Source organism: Heterodontus francisci, chromosome 1 (assembly GCF_036365525.1).
Source record: "Heterodontus francisci isolate sHetFra1 chromosome 1, sHetFra1.hap1, whole genome shotgun sequence".
NCBI classification, from domain to species: domain Eukaryota; kingdom Metazoa; phylum Chordata; class Chondrichthyes; order Heterodontiformes; family Heterodontidae; genus Heterodontus; species Heterodontus francisci.
Window position 1 is genome coordinate 224,819,329 of NC_090371.1, and position 21,144 is coordinate 224,840,472.

The 21,144-nt window shown below is 43.0% G+C and overlaps 1 protein-coding gene across 6 annotated transcripts in view; it reads right to left on the reverse strand.

The window, feature by feature from the left end:
- The window catches only part of rapgef2b (Rap guanine nucleotide exchange factor 2b), a 660,162-nt gene that overhangs the window by 307,599 nt on the left and 331,419 nt on the right, over positions 1-21,144 (reverse strand). Inside the window, exon 1 of one of the 6 annotated variants that reach the window (XM_068041837.1) lies at positions 13,869-14,248. The exons of the other annotated variants lie outside the window; for them this stretch is intronic. Within the exon in view, the coding sequence (XP_067897938.1) occupies positions 13,869-13,928 (60 nt within the window). The 5' untranslated portion in view covers positions 13,929-14,248. Of the gene's footprint in view, positions 1-13,868; positions 14,249-21,144 lie in introns of those variants that run through there. 6 annotated transcript variants of the gene reach the window in all.

Sequence of the window (21,144 nt, forward strand, 5' to 3'; positions counted from 1 at the left end):
ATCAAACTGATTGAAGCTCTTCAAGGAAATAAGGTTGTCTTCATTTATTTGTTCATGGGATGTGGGCGTCGCTGGCTTGGCCAGCATTTACTGCCCATCCCTAATTGCCCTTGAGAAGGGGTTGATGAGTTGCCTTCTTGAACCACTGCAGTCCTTGTGGTGTAGGTACACCAACAGCGCTGTTAGGAAGGAAGTTCTAAGATTTAGCCCAATGACAATGAAAGAACGACAAAATAATTTCAAATCAGGATGGTGTGTGGCTTGGAGGGGAACTTGCATGGGGTGGTGTTCCCATGCATCTCCTACCCTCGTCCTTCTAGGTGGTAGAGGTCACAGGTTTGGAAGGTGCTGCCTGAAGGAGCCTTGGGGTGTTGCAGCAGTGCATCGGTGGTGGAGGGAGTGAATGTTGAAGGTGTGGGGTGTGGTGCCAGTCAAGCGGGCTGCTTTGTCCTGGATGGTGTCGAACTTCTTGAGTGTTGTTGGAGCTGCACCCATCACACTCCTGACTTGTGCCTTGTAGATGGTGAACAGGTATTGGGGAGACAAGAGGTGAGTCACTCGCCACACAATTCCTAGCCTTTGGCCTGCTCTTGTAGCCACAGTATTTATGCAGCTGGTTCAATTTCTGGTCAATGGTGATCCCCAGAATGCTGACAGTGGAGATTCAGCGATCGTAATGCCAGTGATCAAGGGGAGATGGTTAGATTCTCTCTTGTTTCAAATGGTCATTGCTTGGCACTTGTGTGACACAAATGTTACTTGCCACTTACGAGCCCAGGCCTGGATGTTGTCCAGGTCTTGCTGCATATGGGCACAGGCTGCTTCAGTATCTGAGGAGTTGCGAATGGTGCTGAACATTGTGCAACCATCAGCGAACATCCCCATCTCTGACCTTATGACGGAGGGAAGGTCATTGCTGAAGCAGCTGACTATGGTTGAGCCTAGGAACTACTCTGAGGAATTCCTGGGACTGAGATGATTATCCTCCAACAACCACAACCATCTTCCTTTGTGCTTGGTATTATTCCAACCAGTGCAGAATTTTCCCCAATTCCCACTGACTCCAGTTTTGCTAGGGCTCCTTGATGCCATACTTGGTCAAATGCTGCCTTGATGTCAAGGGCACTCACACTTACCTCAACTCTTGAGTTCAGCTATTCTGTACATGCCTGGACCAAGGCAGTAATGAGGTCAGGAGCTGAGCAGCCCTAGCGGAACCCAAACTGATCGTCAGTGAGCAGGTTACTGCTACACAAGTGCCGCTTGATAGCATTGAGAGTATTCCATCACACTCCTGATTTGTGCCTTGTAGATGGTGGACAGGCTTTGGGCAGTCAGGAGGTGGATTACTCGCCACAGAATTCCCAACCTCTGACCTGCTCTTGTAGTCACAGTATTTATGTGGCTTCTCCAGTTTTGTTTCTGGTCAATTGTAACCCCCCAGGATATTGATAGTGGGAGATTTAGCAATGTAATGCTGTTGAATGTCAAGGGAGATGGTTAAATTCTCTCTTATTGGAGATGGTCATTGCCTGCCACTCGTGTGACATGAATGTTATGTGTTACTTATCAGCCCAAGCCTGAATGTTGTCCAGGTATTGCTGCATATGGACACAAACTGCTTCAGTATTCGAGGAATTGTGAATGGTACTGAACATTGTACAATCAGCGAACATCCCTGCTTCCGACCTTATGATGGAGTGAAAGTCATTAATGAAGCAGCTGAAGATGGTTGGGCCTAGGACACTACCCTGAGGAACTCCAGCAGCAATGTCCCGGGGCTGAGATGATTGGCCTCCAACAACCACAATGAAGCTAAACCAGAGAAAGCAAATGGTTACTGTGAATGAAATGGCAACAATAAAGTAAGCATCATAACAGGGCATTACAAAGGTCAGTGCTGGAGTTTTTGCCACTCAGTGTATATATGTGACTTGGAGTTGAGGAACAGAAACAAAGCTCACTAAATTGCACAATGGGCAGTGTTGGGGGGGTGGGGGTGGGGGGAAGGGGTGGTGGGAGGGGCTGGTAGTCAACTTACAAAGGAGAGGCAAACCAAATGCAAATCGACCTGGTTAGTCTGCGAAGGTGGAAAACTAAATGGCAAATATGGACCAATGCAAGTTAATGAAACATAATAGGAGCGGGATTAGACCTTATGGTCCATCAAGCCTGCCCCGCCATTCAATACAATCATGGCGGATCTTCGGCTTCAACTCCACTTTCCCACCAGCTTGCCATATCCCTCAATTCCTTGAGACACCAAATATCTGTCTATCTCAGCCTTAAATATATTCAATGATGAAGCATCCAAAATGCTCTGGGGTAGAGAATTCTAAATGTTCACAACCCCTTGAGTAAAGAAATGTTCTCCTCATCACAGTCCTAAATGATCACCCCCTTATCCTCAGACTTTGCCCCCCTGTTTGCGATTTCCCAGCCAGGGGAACAACCTCTCAGTGTCTACCCTTTCAAGCCACTTCAGAATCTTCTATGTTTCAAGGAGATCACCTTTCATTCTTCTAAATTCCAGAGAATATAAACTCAATTTACTCAGCATCTCATCATAGGTCAACCCAGGGGGCAATCTAGTGAACCTACGCTGTACTGCCTCCATGGCAAGTATATCCTTCTCCTTAAATATGGAGACCAAAACTGCACACAGTGCTCAGGTGTGGTCTCACCAAAGCCCCGCACAACAGTAGCAAATCTTCCTTATTCTTGCACTCCAATCCCCTTGCAATAAAGGCCAACATGGCAATTGCCATCCTGATTGCTGCTGAACCTGCAGGCTAACGTTGTGGTCCTTTCACGAGTATATCCAAGTCTGTCTGATCAATATTTGCAAGTTTCATGCCTTTTAAAATATATGCCGCTTTTCTATTCTTATGACTAAAGTGAACAATCTCACACGACCCCCCCCCCCCCATTCTACTTGTTGTCCATTCACTCAACCTGTCTAAAGCTCTTTGCAGCCTCTTTGTGAACTTCTCACAGCTTACATTCCCATCGACCTTTGTATTGTCGGCAAACTTAAGATACATTACTCTTTGTCTAAATCATTAATTTTTATTTATTTTATTTAGAGATACAGCACTGAAACAGGCCCTTCGGCCCACCGAGTCTGTGCCAACCATCAACCACCCATTTATACTAATCCTACATTAATCCCATATTCCCTACCACATCCCCACCATTCTCCTACCACCTACCTACACTAGGGGCAATTTACAATGGCCAATTTACCTATCAACCTGCAAGTCTTTGGCTGTGGGAGGAAACCGGAGCACCCGGCGGAAACCCACGCGGTCACAGGGAGAACTTGCAAACTCCGCACAGGCAGTACCCAGAACTGAACCCGGGTCGCTGGAGCTGTGAGGCTGCGGTGCTAACCACTGCACCACTGTGCCGCCCCCGAATATTAATATAGATTGTAAATAACTGAGGCCTCTGCACTGTTCCTTGCAGCATTCTACCAGCCACAGCTTGCCAACTTGAAAATGCTGCATTTATCCCTACCCTTTGCTTTCTGTCTATTAACCAATCCTCTATCCACGCTAATATATTATCCCCAACTCTATAGCTGCGTTCTCGCACCTACACTGTTTAGGATCTTCTTCTCACTGCTGCTCTCACTTGCGTTCAAGTCTTAAGAAGGAATTTTCCTCCACACAAGATCAGATGGCAGGTTGTTCAACATTGCCCATCTTAGAGCAAAGACCAAAGTGCGGAAAGTCCTCATCAGGGAACTCCTCTTTGCTGACGATACTGCATTAACATCCCACACGGAAGAGTGTCTGCAGAGACTCATCGACAGGATTGCGGCTGCCTGCAACGAATTTGGCCTAACCATCAGCCTCAAGAGAACATCATCATGGGACAGGATGTCAGAAATGCTCCATCTAGCAATATTGGTGACCACGCTCTGGAAGTGGTTCAAGAGTTCACTTACCTAGGCTCAACTATCACCAGTATCCTATCTCTTGATGCAGAAATCAACAAGCGCATGGGAAAGGCATCCGCTGCTATGTCCAGACTGGCCAAGAGGGTATGGGAAAATGGCGCACTGACACGGAACACAGAAGTCCGAGTGCTTCAAGCCTGTGTGTCCTCAGTACCTTGCTCTACGGCAGCGAGGCCTGGACAGCGTATGTTAGCCAAAAGCGACGTCTCAAATTCATTCCATCTTCTCTGCCTCAGGAGAATCCTTGGCATCAGGTGACAGGACAGTATCTCCAACGCAGAAGTCCTCGAAGCGGCCAACATCCCCAGCATATACACCCTACTGAATCAGCGGCGCTTGAGGTGTCTTGGCCATGTGAGCCACGTGGAAGATGGCAGGATCCCCAAGGAAGCATTGTACAGCGAGCTTGTCACTGGTATCAGACCCACCATGTCCATGTCTCCGCTTTAAAGACATCTGCAAACGCGACATGAAGTCCTGTGACATTGATCACAAGTGCCAGTCAGTTGCCAGTGATCGCCAGAGCTGGTGGACAGCCATAAAGGCGGGGCTAAAGAGTGGCAAGTCGGAGAGACTTAGCTGTTGGCAGGAAAAAAGACAGAAGTGCAAGGAGACAGCCAACTGTGTAACACCCGTGACAACCAATTTTATCTGCAGAGCCTGTGGAAGAGTCTGTCACTCTAGAATTGGCCTTTATAGCCACTCTAGGCGCTGCTCCACAAACCACTGACCACCTCTAGGTGCTTACCCATTGTCTCTCGAGACAAGAAGGCCAAAGAAGATGAGCCCTTATCTTGCACACTAACCTTTAGTGTGGCACCTTATCAAATGCCTTTTGGAAATCCAAGTATATTACATCGTCTGGTTCCCCTTTATCTACCCTAATTCCATCCTCAAAAAAAACTCAAATTTGTCAAACATGATTTCCCTTTTGCAAAACCATGCTGAGTCTGCATGATCATACTATGATTTTCTCAGTGCATTGTTCAGACTTCCTTAATAATACATGCCTACATATGAACTAGGAGCAGGGAGTAGGCCAATCAGCCCCTCGAGCCTGCTCCACCATTCTATAAGATAATGGCTGATCTGTTTATGGACACAACTCCACTTTCCTGCCTATCCGATACCCTTTGACTCCCTTGTTTGTTAACAATCTGTCTACCTCTGCCTTAAAAACATTCAATGATCCTGCCTCCATTGCTCTCTGGGAAGAGAGTTCCATAGACTCACAATCCTCAGAGAAAAAAAATTCACCTCATCTCTATCTTAAATGTGAGTCACCTTATTTTTAAACTGTGCCTCCTAGTTTTAATCTCTCCCACAAGTGGAAACATCCTGTCAACATTCCCCCCTGTCAAGTCCCCTCAGGATCTTAAATATTTCAATAAAATCACCTCTCATACTTCTAAACACCAATGAATACAGACCCAACCTGTCCAACCTTTCCTCATAAGATAACCCTACTCTTCCCAGAATCAGTCGAGTGAACCTTCTGTGAACTGCTTCCAATGCAATTATATCCTTTCTTAAGTAAGTAAGGAGACCAAAATTGTACACAATTCTCTAGCAAAACATCTCTACTTTTATGCTCCATTCCCCTTGCCATGAATGACAACATTGCATTTGCCTTCTTAATCACTTGCTGTACCTGCATACTAACTTTTTGTGTTTCGTGTAATTGGACACCCAGATCCCTCTGCATCTCAGAGTTCTGCAATCGCTCTTCATTTAAATACTATGTTGTTTTTCTATTTTTACGGCCTGTTACAACCAAGGCGGGAGGAGGGCCCTGTTATTACAGTCCCACTTCTCCACAGGTCACAACATATTTTTAAAAATTTTCCTACTTATGGAAACAGTCTATCAGATACACTATTTTCCCCAGAAAAGAACACACTAACCAGGTTTCTTTACTAAACAACAAAATTAACATTATAAAACAAGTCTTAACTAGTAATGAAGTAAAACAATATTATACAGATCGAAGTTTTAAAAATCCAACATTAAATTTTAAAAGTCCCCTTTCTATCTTAACCAAATTTTAAAGTCTCTTTTTACCTTAGTCCCTTCACACTCGCACACACATATATACTGGTGAACTGAAAAAATAAAAAGGGATTTTTAGATCAGAGCTCTGTTACAGACAAAAAGCATTTGGGTTAACTACTTGCTCATTTTTTGAAGGAAACAGCAGATGAGATATGTTGTTCCAAACTGGCACTTCTAACTAACTAACTTCTGAGCACACAGAGACAGGTCACTAGAATCTTCAGGCGGCGTTGAGAATTATTTTTAGCAGGCTTTCTTCAAATACAGGAAACAAGACGACTCGACACAGCGGACTTCACAGGGTCTTCTAAGGAATTTCTGGGAAGCGAGCTGGGTTATGGTCTTCTGTCCTTTTTGACACTTCAGCAGCACTTGACTTTATTTCCTTCCAGAAGGTAAAACATACTCACTCTGACCAACAGCCATAAAGCTCATCAGTTTTTCTGCCCACCCCGGTGCTCTGTTATTACTTGGCTTGTCCAATCAAAGGAGCGCTTATCACTTTTCTGCCCGTTACTAGGATTTCCACTCCATCTCCAATCCGAGCCATGTGAAAACCAGCAACGCTGTTGCCAATCCGACAACACTGTCCTCAGTGTCCTCTTGGTGGCTTCTTTTTTTAAAAACCTGGTCCAATATTTATTCAGCTTAACCATAAAATCCTTTAATTTTTTAACACAAAAGAATCACTTTCATAACAGGCCAAAGTGGACAACTTCACACTTTCCCACAATATCCTCCATCTGCCAAATCTTTTCCCACTCATTTAACCTATCTATATCCCTTTGCAGACTCCTTATGTCCTCTGCACAACTTACTCTCCGACATATCTTTGTGTCATCAGCAAATTTAGCAACCATACATTCTGTCCCTTCATACAAGTCATTTTGTATCGGTCTTCTCAGTGGAGGACATTGATAACATGCCAGTAATTGACAAAGAGATGAACGTAGGTGAGGACCTGGGAACAATCATTATTACGGAAGAGGTAGTGTTGGGCAAGCTAATGGAGCTAAGGATTGATAAGTCTCCTGGCCCTGATGGAATGCATCCCAGGGTACTAAAAGAGATGGCGGGAGAAATAGCAGGTGCACTGACGGTAATTTTCCAAAATTCGCTGGACTCTGGGGTAGTCCCAGTTGATTGGAAAACAGCAGATGTGACGCCACTGTTTAAAAAGGGAGGTAGACAAAAGATGGGGAATTATAGACCGATTAGCTTAACCTCTGTAGTGGGGAAGATGCTTGAGTCTATTATCAAGGAAGAAATAGCAGGGCATCTCAATAGAAATTGTCCCGTTAGGCAGACGCAGCATGGGTTCATGAAGGGCAGGTCATGCTTGACAAATCTTTTGGAATTCTATGATGACATTACGAGCAAGGTGGACAATGGGGACCCAGTGGATGTGGTGTACCTAGATTTCCAAAAGGCCTTCGACAAGGTGCCGCACAAGAGGCTGCTGCATAAGATAAGGATGCATGGCGTCAGGGGTAAAGTATTAGCATGGATAGAGGATTGGTTGACTAACAGGAAGCAGAGAGTGGGGATAAATGAGTGCTATTCTGGTTGGCAGTCACTAGTGGTGTGCCTCGGGGATCGGTGTTGGGACCGCAATTATTTACAATTTATATAGATGATTTGGAGTTGGGGACCACGTGTAGGGTGTCAAAGTTTGCAGATGACACTAAGATGAGTGGCAGAGCAAAGTGTGCAGATGACTGTGAAACTTTGCAGAGGGACATAGATACATTGAGTGAGTGGGCAAAGGTCTGGCAGATGGAATACAATGTTAATAAATGTGAAGTCATTCATTTCGGTAGGAGTAACAGGAAAAAGGATTATTACTTGAATGGTAAAAAGTTGCAGCATGCTGCTATGCAGAGGGACCTAGGTGTCCTAGTGCATGAATCGCAGAAGGTTGGTCTGCAGGTACAGCAAGTAATTAGGAAGGCAAATGGAATTTTGTCCTTCATTGCTAAAGGGATTGAGTTTAAAAGCAGAGAGGTTATGTTGCAGCTGTATAAGGTACTGGTGAGGCCGCACCTGGAGTACTGTGTGCAGTTTTGGTCTCCTTACTTGAGAAAGGATATACTGGCACTGGAGAGGGCGCAGAGGAGGTTCACTAGGTTGATTCCGGAGTTGAGGGGGTTGGCTTATGAGGAGAGACTGAGTAGATTGGGATTATATTCATTGGAGTTCAGAAGAATGAGGGGGGATCTTATAGAAACATATAAAATCATGAAGGGAATAGATAAGATACAAGTAGAGAGGATGTTTCCACTGGCAGGTGAAGCTAGGACATGAGGGCATAGCCTCAAGATTAGAGGGAGCAGATTTAGGACTGAATTAAGAAGGAACTTCTTCACCCAGAGGGTTGTTAATCTATGGAATTCCTTGCCCAGTGAAGTAGTTGACACTTCTTCAGTAAACGTCTTTAAAGCTAAGGTAGATATCTTTTTGAACAATAAAGGAATTAAGGGATACAGTGGGAGCGCGGGTAAGTGGATCTGAGTCCACGAAAAGATCAGCCATGATCTTATTGAATGGCGGAGCAGGCTCGAGGGGCCGGACGGCCTACTCCTGCTCCTAGTTCTTATGATTTTATGATATAGATTGTAAACAGTTGAGGCCCCAGCAGTGATCCCTGTGGCACTCCACTAGTTACAGCTTGCCAACCTGAAAATGACCCATTTATGCCTACTTTCTGTTTTCTTTAGCTAATCAATTCTCTATCCATGCTAATATGTTACCCCCTATATCATGAGCTCTTATTTTGTTTAGTAACCTTTGATGTGGCACCTTGTCAAATGTCTTCTGGAAATCCACGTACATCACATCCACAGGTTCCCCTTTATCCACCTTGCTTGTTACTTCCTCAAAGCACTCTAATAATTTAGTTAAACACTATTTCCCTTTCACAAAATCATGTTGACTCTGCCTGATTGCAGTGAAATTTTCTAAATGACATGCTATAATCTCCTTAATACTAGATTCCAGCATTTTCCCTATAACAGATGTTAAGCTAACTGGCCATTATTGTCATCCTTTCTTGAATAGCGGATTTACATTTGCTATTTTCCAATCTTATGGGACCTTTCCAAAGTCTAGGGAACTTTGGAAAATTAAAACCAATGCATCTATTATCTCAGCAGCCACTTTTAAAAAAAAAGACTCTAGGATGAAGTCCATCAGGACCTGGGAACTTGTCAGATTCTAGATCTAATAATTTTCTCAGTACTCTTTCTCTGGTGATGGTAATTGTTTTAAGTTCCTCCCTCCCTTTCAACTCTTGATTCACAATTATTTCTGGGATGTTATTTGTATCCTCTACAGTGAAGACAGATGCAAACAAATCGGTTCAATTCTGCCGTTTCCTTATTTCCATTATTAATTCCCTAGACACTCTCTCTGAAGGACCAACACTCATTTTACTTATACTTTTCCTTTTTAAATACCTGTAGCAACTCTTACTATCCATTTTTATATTTCTAGGTAGCTTTCTCTTGTACTCTAATTTCCCCGTCATCATTCTTTTAGTCATTCTTTGCTGTTTTTTTATATTCTGTCCAATCTTCTGACCTGCCACTACTATTCGCTGAATTGTACGCTTTTTCTTTCAATTTGATAATATCTTTAAATTCCTTTGTGAGCCACGGGTGGTGCGTCCTTCCTCTAGTCTTTCTTTCTTGCTGGAATGTATCTTTGCTGCTTGTTATGAAATATCTCCTTAAATGTCTGCCATTGCATCTCTCATGACCTATCCCTTAACCTAATTTCCCAGTTTACTTTAGTCAGCTCTGTCTTCAAACCCTCATAATTACCCTTATTTAAGTTTAATCTTCTCGCCCTCGAACTTAATGCAAAATTCAATCATGTTGTGATCACTGCTACATAGGGGTACCTTTACTATGAGGTCATTAATTAATCCTGTCTCGTTACACATTACCAGATCTAAAGTAGCCTGCTCTCTGGGTGGTTCTAGAACGGGCTGCTCGAAGAAATTGTCCCAAAAACAATCCATGAGCTCATCTTCCAGGCTACCTTTGCCATCTGATTCGTGCAATCTATCTGTAGATTAAAATCACCCATGATTATCACTGTATCTTTCTCAGAAGCCCCCATTTTGAGGTTCTGCATTTTGATTTAGCCCCTAGCTGCTCACCTTCTCTATGCAGAACCTCTTTCCTAGTCCTACCTACATCATTGGTAACCACATGGACCACAACAACTGGATCCTCCCCCTCCCACTGCAAGTGTCTCAAACCCTGGCACCGGGCAGGCAACACAGCCTTCTGGATTCTTGCTCTTGGCTGCAGAGAATTATGTCTGTCCCCCTGACTATACTGTCCCCTACTACCAATACAATCCTATGTATTCCCCCCTCTTGACTGGCTACCTACACAATGGTGCCAGGGTCAGTTTGCACATCCACCCTACAGCCCCTGCTCTCATCCATACAAGCTGAAAGAAGCTCAAACCTGCAAAGGCTGAGGCTCCTTCACCTCTGCCTTTTCGATCCTCTTACCGGCCTTACTCAGAGTCACATCCTCCTGTCCCTGACCGAATCAGAAGACTCTATCCTATGGACCTTGCCTTCTGGGTCAAAGTGTCCAGGTAACTTTCCCCCTCCCTGATGCATCGCAGTGTCTGCAGTTTGGCCTCCAGCTCACTGACTGAGCCGAAACTCCTCGAGCCATAGACACTTACTGCAGATGTGCTTGCTGTGAATCACACTAGTGTCCATGAGCTCTCACGTACTGCAGCTGCAACACATTACCTGCCCTGTTATCCTTATTGTGTTTTAAATAACTAATTATTTACTTAATTATTTTTTTTTAATTAATGCCACTCCTCACCAGCACTTATTGCTCTAATTTAAATCTTGGTAATACAATAAACCTTACTGCTTAAAAATAAAACAGAACAGTAGACTCAGCAGCTTATTTCCCTTCTGCTTGACTGTCTTAATTAATTATAATTAATTAGGTAGCTACATAAATTTTAATTTTATGTTTTTCTAATTCCCAGCTATTAGCACACACCCTAACAGCAGTGTACTAACCTAGCTATTTACAGATACTCCCTAACAGCAGTTACTTACCAACCAATCACCTTACAGCTTTCCTGTGATATCACTGTTCGAATTATTTTTTCCAAATTCAGTCAACGCGCACCAACTCCCGAAGAGGTGCTCCCAAGCAGGTCTGACTGCTCTCCACTCTCGCTTGCAAACATCCTTGAAGCAGAACTTGGGGTGCCCCACTGGTCGCCTGGCCCCGGCTACCTCACCATACAGAAGTTCCTTGGGTACGCGACCATCTTCCATCCTGCAGATCTGCCTGATCAACCAAAGCCACCTCTGTTTGATCAGTGCCAATACACTTGGGAGCTCTGCCTTTGAGAGGACTGCCACATTTGTGATTTTTGTCCTGCCAGGAAATACCCATAATGCGCCACAGACAGCAAAGATGGAAATTATTGAGTTTCTTTTCCTGGTCGATGTATATCGTCCATGTTTCACGGCCATACAGCAAGCTGCTGAGAACACATGCCTTATAAACAATCAGCTTGGTCCTAAGGGTCAGTTGGTGTTATTCCATGCGTGTTTTGCGAGTCAGCCAAAGGTGGTAGCTGCTTTCCCTATGCGCGTATTGAGCTCTGCATCAAGGGACAGATTGTCTGTCACTGTGGACACAAGATAGCAGAATTTGCTAACCACTTCCAGTGGGGTGATATTTAGTGTGATCGGAGTAGAGATGCAACACCTTGTCCCATGACCATGGTTTTCTTGATGCTTATAGTCAAGGAGAACAAGTTACAGGCATGGGAGAGACAGTCTGCGAATCAGCAGGTGAATGTCTGTACAAAGCAATAATAGTTATATCTGGAGTACTATGCAAAATGTTGGTCATCGTACAAGGATATCCAGGAACTGGAGGCAGTACAGAAAAAGGCAGCCAAACTGATATTTAGCTTAAGTCACCTGAGTTATGAGGAGACAATTGCTTATTCTGGAGAACAGAAATTAAAATCTGATAATATATTTGAGGTGGCCAACACTACAGGCAGGGAACATGGATTTGAACTTCAAATAGGAAGGTGTGCAGACAATTTAAATTTAGTAAAATAAAAGCAAAGTACTGTGAATGCTGGAACTCTGTTTTTCTCTCCACAGATGTTGTCAGATCTGCTGTGCATTTCCAGCACTTCCTTTTGTAATTTAAATTTTTTTTTTTTTACAGGGGATGACAAATCTGTAGAACAGACTGCTCAACCATGCAATGGAGGCAGATAATACAGGAAAGTCTATGCAAAAGCTGGATATTTGAGGTAGTTCTTGGGATCAGACTACGCAGTGTAACGCCATTTCAGGCACTATGCAACAAAGTACAGAAATTTATGAGAGCATATCCATCAGACAAGTTTTTTTTCAAACTTTAAAACAGACTTCACGATCAATCTTTTGCATTTTAACTCGCAGTTCAACCTCAAATTTCTTCCATTTATAAAAAAGTGTAAAGACATCTGCATCCCCTAACTTGAATCTTTTTCTAATGAATTACATTTTCATTTCATAAGCCATTTAAACACCTTGAACAAAAAGATAACTCATAAAATCTTGAAAAGAACTTGTATAATTAATTGAGAAAAAAATTATTGCGCATGAAAAACTCTTTCCAACTCCATAATCTACTTCCAAACTTTCCTGCAACATTTCTAGCTAAACAGAATATCTGGATTGATATACTTCATCAATTTTACAGATATGCACCTTTTATGATCTGATAAAAAACCATCACCATCAATTCAGACAGGTCCACTACTCATTTTCTTCCTTGGCATTGACTATATCTAATATATAAAATATTTTAGACAACCACAGTGGAAATGTTATTTTTAAACTCAACTAACCTTTGTTAATCATCAGAGAGGATTTGCTCTCCGAAACTAAGTTACCTTTGGCCAGCTCCTTGCAAAGACAGGATATAAGCACAGAGAATATAGACTTTTTCAAAAATAAATTATTTTCACCAGCTTCCACACATACACCATTGTTGAAAACAAACAGAGTTGTGTTGGGATTCCCATGTAATAAAGGCAAAGCTGACTCAGGGGATCAATTATAAATATTCTAGTACATGACTTTGCCTCCCCTCAAGTTGCTACCAGTTTATCGGTGCTTGTATTTCAAGGTTTAAATTTGTGATTTCTAGAACATCTAGAGGAAGCAAATTCTTTTTCTTTTTTAAATGCCTTCCAAAATGAATGCTTTGGAACAAATCATCCAGATCTTAAATAAAAACTGCATATCTATCCTCTAACATATGCATGCACAAGCTACACAATTGTTCTTCAGCAGCCTCTGGACACTGAAGACTACTACAATGCCAAAACACTCCCAAAAGTGAAAATAACTGTCTTCATTTTTATATTGCACTAAATTAATATCACTGTGATTTCAACAGTTAACACCCATCTATTACTTATTAAACAATTTTGACCTTGGTTCAACAAATCCTATATCTGAAGATTTGGAACCTCAGACGATAGCTGGACGAAAGCTAAAAGCATTGACTATTTTGACTGAACTGATTCCATATAACACACAGAACCAATAAAATAAATACCTCACGTACAGTACTATAAAATAAAGTCTAATGACTGTGGTTCATTAAATGACAATACTTGAAGTAACACTCCTGCCATTGGACTATTCCATCACACCAAACTCTGCCTCAGACATCCAGCACCAAAGCAGTCAATACCAGAGCAATTTTTAAAATGTGATAATGCAAATATATTAATACCATACAATATTCAATTATACCAGTAGGGAGCTGAAAATACTCACTGCGTTTTTGTCTTGTTGTCCCATGATTGGATGATTCGTTGCAATTGTTAATGGTTTCATAATGAAGAAATATGTGCTGAACTGAATTTCAACATCATGAACTGATTCCTATCAGCTCATCAATTCACCCATTACAGCATGAAAAAGCTGTAGCTGAAGTGCCACTATCAAAAGGATTTGATTTGGCATGGAAGGTAAGATTAACAGAGCAGATGCTTTTTTTTCCTCATAATGAAAAGGCGAAACAAACTATGAGTACCTCAAATATGGAAGGAAAAAAGCCAGTGTAAAAGTAAACATCTAGCTTCCTTTAGAACAGCAGGTCCGATGGTTGTGAGAAAGCTAAAATGGCTGACCGCACACAGACTCCCTCAAAGGGCTTAATGCAGCATTAGATTAGTCGAGGACTAGAAATCAGCCTACAGCATTCGGCAAACCATTGCTAATTCTCCCATTTCATTCGCAACTAAAGAATCAGGGCAGTACATATGAATAGGAACCTCCTCCCCGGCTGCTAATGATGCTGACAGAGCGGTCACTGCTGGTCCCTGCTTAGCTGAGCTAACCAACTTTCAACAATCAATCTTAACACTATGACAGTGACAGGCATTTCATTTAACACTTCGACACGAGGCAAACACACTATGCTAGCAGTTATCATGGCGAAAGTAATGTCACAAGCAAAATAATAAACTACCAAATATACTGATGTCAAAATAGATTATACAGTAATTATATTATCATGCTTACTTTAGAAGGCCATGGCTGCAAGCAGTTGGCATAGCAACGCACAAGAAAAGCCATTTCCTGGATAGCAAAAAAGGTTCCTTTCAAAAACAGAAAGGACAGAAGAAAATTTTCACACAAAGCAGCCTGCAGTTCCCTTAGGAAACACACACCATATCTTCCAAGAAGACCCAATGCTGTAGCCCAAATAACCTAAAACCAAAAATCGAACCACAATTCTCATGATACATCCCAGGCTGATTTTTGTATTGCAATAATCAGGCAGTTTTGTTTCAGATTCATCTTCTCCCCCCACCTTCCAGCTACACAACAGTTACGCATGCAAAGGTGGAACTAACAGATGGGCAAGCCAGGATAAAGTAATAATCACGAGCCTGCTTTCTATCAGCTAACCTTGCAGGTCCCTCAGGGAGTCCATCCATCGATTGTGTGCTCCGCTTCAAAATGAAATCTAGCACTAGAGAGACTGGGTACGAAGCAGGATTATAACTTTACAGATAATAGAATGACATCACCTGGAGAAGGTCCTGAATTAGCTGCAACAAACTCAACAATTGCTTAGAACAGACTTCTATGTACACATACACATCAGTGCACGAAGACACTAAATGCATACGAAATCACAGACCATATGCCCATGCAGTAGCTGCTTCACAGTATCCATTTTGCTGTGTGCTCTGGTCCAGCAAGCAGATGATGTCTGCTTGTTTCAAAAGCTAAACACACACATGCATAATATGCATCTCAAAGCTACCCAAATGCAATATGCAGCAGCCTCTACGAAAATAACCCATCTCATGGTAATTAACTGCACAGAGATTTTATTTTATGCTGATACTGATCATACGTAACTAACGTAGTGCCAAGCAACAACCTTATTTGTTTTGCTAACAAATGCGAAAAGACTAAGACTAATCAAGTGTGTGTGTGTGTGTGTGTGAGAGAGGCGGGGGGGGGGGGGGGGGGGGTGGGGAGGGGAGAAGAGGACAGCCATACACAATCACCGACATAGCAACTTCTGCTGTCCAAAACTACCAGCTGGATGCTGAACTTACATTTGCCACAAGCACAGACTTTCCAGTTTCTCAACTGCATAAAAGCAGATCTTGTATCATAATTATAATGGACACGAAGACAGCTATCAGCTATAATCTGTCCCATTCTCCTTCAATCTAATCAGGCAAGCAACAAATTGCATCATAGTTTAGCTAGATCCACCAAAAATTCCCAATTACCGCTGCCTCACTATAACTATATTTCTCTACATTAAGATCACTGGACAGCAACAGACTCCTAATTTACATTCTTCTCACCTTTGTAGACATATCAGTCCATTCATTATTGCTGGGAATCTATTTAAATAACATGCAGTCCATAGCAAACTCTGAGGAAGCACGACGGTACTCGGGAGCCAAAGCTGTGCAGTGTCAGCCACATCTGTTTCGTAAAATAAAAATTTAACAAAAATGACCATTTGCTGTTACTGACTGCATTTCCCCAGTGATAAGCAGTACAGTACGTTCCTAATGGGTAGACAATCAGAAGCCAGCATTAACCTCACCAGCATTTGTTAGCAGGGACAGCATTCCCATTTCCTGCCACTTGCTTTCAAGTGCTGACTGACATCATCCGTCCCCACCCTCCTGAACAATGAGGTGGCAGCTCAGTGTAATGTGTTTACATTAGTTGCATTGTATTATGCTCTGAATATCAGCCTATTTACAATGACGAAACACTTCCTGCAATTTCAATTCAAACATTTTTGAACACCAAATGGAGCAGTGTATATCATTTTGATATTTATTTATTACTATATGCATATTAAAGTGGGATTTATTTTCATTTTTAGTTTCTTGCAACAGTGTGCAAGGAACTTTTCAGTTAATTGTCTCATTAAAAAGGAATCACACCATCAAGATTTCCTTTTATAAAAATTCAAAGACTATTGTCTTTTTGTTTATTCCCATTTCCCAATTGCTTTTTTTTTTATAAACAGTGCTAATGCCATTATCAGGAATTTAAGATCAATTTAAAAAAGGAGCTATGGACTCCAACAATATAAGAGAACTGAATGAACATTAGTACAGACAAAGACATAGTCCAGGGGCTTCCAGACTCCCATCATTTCAACTGGATGGATGTTGAACGAGATCAACTCTGTTAAGTTTTCAGTATTCACGAACAAAATACACAGTTCGAATCCATTTTTGGTCATTTAAAAAATAAAAATATGCAGTTTTTAAAATCACCTCAAAGAGAATAAAGCAGGAGGATGCTGCAAGTTAAAATAGAAGGAAGGAAAGACTTGCATTTACATAGCACCTTTCACAACCACTGGACGTCCCAAAGTGCATTACAGCCAATGAAATACTTTTTTAAAAATATAGTCATTGTCGTAATGCAGGAAACTTGGCAGCCAATTTGCACACAGCAAACTCCCACAAACAGCAATTTGATGATGACCAGATAATCCTTTCTTGTGATGTTGATGGAAATATAAATATTGGCCAGGACACCAGGTATAACTCCTTTGCTCTTCTTTGAAATAGTGCCATGGGTTCTATGTCCACTTGAAAGGACAGACAGAGCCTCAGTTTAATGTCTCATCCAAAAGACGGCACCTCCGACAGTGCAGCACTCCCTCAGTACTGCACTGGAGTGGCATCCTTAATTTTTGTGCTTAAGTCTCTGGAGTGGGACTTTAACCTACAATCTGCTGACTCAAAAGCAAGAGTACTACCACCTGAGCCACAGCGAACACACTTGTTCCAGATTATTTTATTTTACATGAATCAACAATAACCGTGGGTACGTAATGTGCACCATTTTCTCGATGGGGTAGCAGAGGGTGGATGACTGCATGGCAACTGATTCAGTTTTTATGGACTTTCAAAATGTACTACATATTAGGCTTGTTGGCAAAATTTAAGCTCATGGGATAAAAGGGGTAATAGTAACATGGATATAAAATTATCTAACGGATAGAAAACATATAGTGGTGAATGGCTGTTTTTTGGACTGGAGAGAGGTATGCAGTAGAGTTCCTCCGGGTTCAGTACCAGGACCACTGCTGCTTTTGATATACATTAATGATTTGGACTTGTGAGGGTAGAGGGCACAATTTCAAAATTTGCAGATGACACAAAATTTGGAAGTGTATTAAATAGGGAGGAAGATGGTAAAAACACTTCAAGTGAACATAGACAGGCTGGTGGAATGAGTGGACACATGGAAGATGAAATTAAATTAAATGCAGAAAAGTTTGAAGTAACACATTTTTGTAGGTAGAATGAGGAGAGACAATACATGCTAAATGGTACAATTTTACAGGGGTTGCACGAAGAGAGCAACCTGTGTATGTTTGCACACAAATCTTGGAAGTGGCAGGACAGGTAAACAAAGCCATTAAAAAAGCATTTGGGATGCTTGGGCTTTATAAATAGAGGACAGGAAGTTATGCTAAGCCTAAATAAAACACTATTTCATCCCCAGCTGGAGTATTGTGTCTAATTTTGGGTAGCTTGCTTTAGGAAGGATGAGAAAACTTTGCAGGGGGTACAGGACAGATTTACTAGAATGGTTCCAGAGATGAGGGATTACTGTCATGTGGATAGACTTTCTTTACTCTCAGAACAAGTCTAAGAGGAGATTTTATAGAGGCGTTTATCCAAGGTACGACAAAAGTTGGGCATGTGGGGGCAGCGATCTCTCTCCATTGTGGGTAAGAACCTGGTCATCAGGTGCGAGGCGCTCACGTTGTTGCTGTACATGGCGCAGGTCTGGCCCATACCCCACTCCTGCGCGGTGGCAGTCACCCGAGCCATTTTCCGCTTCATCTGGGGATCTAAAATGGACCAGTCCGGAGGGACACGATGTTCAAATCTCTGGACAAGGGCGGGAAAAATGTACCCAACGTGGCCCTCATCCTGATGACCACCTTCGTGTGCGGCTGCATCAAGCTGTGTGTAGACCTCCAGTACGCAAACTCCAAGTGTCACTACGTGCTGAGGTTCTATCTGTCCCCGGTGTTGCGAAGGATGGGCTTGGTCACATTGCCGCGGAACGCACCATGCAGTTGGGCCATGCCGTACCACCTATCCTTCGTGGAGCAGTTTCTGCGGGAAAACACCTTTGACCACCGGTCCATCAGGCAGTGGTCTGCACGGAATGTCCTCAAGGCCCTACGGGAAAAGGAAACGGTGGATCCTGTCGGATGGTTCCCCAAGCAGACCGTCAAAGTCATTTGGCGGAATGCCTCATCACCAGAACTTTCAAACAAGCACCATGACGTAGCTTGGCTGGTGGTGAGAAGGGCCCTTCCTGTCAGATCCTTCATGCACACCCGAAGTCTCGCCCCCTCCGCACAGTGCCCCCGTGTTGGCTGTGGTGGGGAAGAGACGGTCGCCCACCTCCTCCTGGAATGTGTCTTTGCAAAGCAGGTGTGGAAAGAGCTGCAGTGGTTTTTGTGGAGGTTCATCCCAAGCAGCTCTGTAACACAGGAGTCTGTGCTCTACGGGCTGTTCCCAGGGACGCACACCGAGACAAACATCAACTGCTGCTGGAGGACTATCAATTCGGTGGAAGACGCCCTTTGGTCTGCCCGAAACTTGCTGGTCTTCCAGCGCAAAGAGTTGTCCACCACCAAATGTTGCAGACTGGCACATTCCAAGGTCCAGGACTACGTGCTGAGGGATGCACTAAAGCTTGGGGCAGCCGCAGCAAAGGCCCAATGGGGAAAGACCACAGTGTAAGGACCCCCACCAAGCTGAACTGAGGGGCTGGATCCATGGAAAACCCCTCGAACTGTATCGTTGATATTTTCATTTGCTGTAAATGTAAAACTGTAATTGGCATGACAATAGTGAAATGGAAGGGTTGTGAAGAAACTCATGATAGTATAGAAGGAAACTGATCTCCCTTGCAATGTTTGTATTTTTTGGTGCTGTTTGAAACTGTTTGGCAATGTAATTTTTGCAGATTTTTATGAATAAAGTATATTTTGGAAATAAAAAAAAGTTTAAAATCATGAAGGGTTTAGATAAGAGTCAATAAAGAGAAACTGTTTCCAGCGGCTGAAGAGTTGACAACCAAGGTTACAGATATAAGTCAAAGAATCAGAGACAACATGAAAAGAAAGTTACATAACAAGTGGTTAGGATTTGGAATGCACTGCCTGATAGGGTGGTGGAGACACTTTCAATTATGGCCTTTAAAATGGAATTGGATAAATACTCAGAGAAAAAAAATTGTAGGGGCATGTGGAAAGAGTAGGAGAGTCGGGCTAACTGGACTGCTCTTCGAAAGAGATGGAGCATACTTGATGGCCCTCCTTCTGTGCTGTACTATTCTATGATTTTTTTTATGGCAAAGTGAGTTTGGAACACAGATGTGCATTATGTGCAAGTGCATGCGAAAGGAAAATATTTTTACAAAAATTAGGAGATCTCCGTGGCATTGCTGATGGTATCCAATAACGAAGCCAAAGGCCAAGAAATAAACTAGTAATTTTTAAATAATGTGACCATTTTATTGGACACAGATCATTAATATAGGTCATAATAGTTCTGTACATGTCACAGTGTGACAGGAGCCCAGTTAAAGGAACTCAGGTATTCCGGTTTTCTTTCTACGAAAGATTTTCTTTTTCTTTGGCCTCCTTGTCTCGAGAGACAATGGGTAAGCGCCTGGAGTGGCTATAAAGGCCAATTCTAGAATGACAGACTCTTCCACAGGCGCTGCAGATAAAATTGGTTACCAGGGCTGTTACACAGTTGGCTCTCTCCTTGCGCTTCTGTCTTTTTTCCTGCCAACAACTAAGTGTCTTCGACTCGCCACTCTTTAGCCCCGCCTTTATGGCTGTCCGCCAGCTCTGGCGATCACTGGCAACTGACTCCCACGACTTGCGGTCACTGACACAGGACTTCATGTCGCGTTTGCAGATGTCTTTAAAGCGGAGACATGGACAGCAGGTGGGTCTGATACCAGTGACAAGCTCGCTGTACAATGCGTTCTTGGGGATCCTGCCATCTTCCATGCAGCTCACATGGCCAAGCCATCTCAAGCGCCGCTGGCTCAGTAGGGTGTATATGCTGCGGATATTGGCTGCCTCAAGGACTTCTGCATTGGAGATACAGTCCTGCCACCTGATGCCAAAGATTCTCCGGAGGCAGTGATGATGGAATGAATTGAGACGTCGCTCTTGGCTGACATACGTTGTCCAGGCCTCGCTGCCATAGAGCAAGGTACTGAGGACACAGGCTTGATACACTCGGACTTTTCTGGTCCGTGTCAGTGCGCGATTTTCCCACACACTCTTGGCCAGTCTGGACATAGCAGTGGACGCCTTTCCCATGCGCATGTTGATTTCTGCATCGAGAGACAGGTTACTGGTGATAGTTGAGCCTAGGCAGATGAACTCTTGAACCACTTCCAGAGCGTGGTCGCCGATATTGATGGATGGAGCATTTTTGATGTCCTGTCCCATGATGTTCATTTTCTTGAGGCTGATGGTTAGGCCAAATTCGTTGCA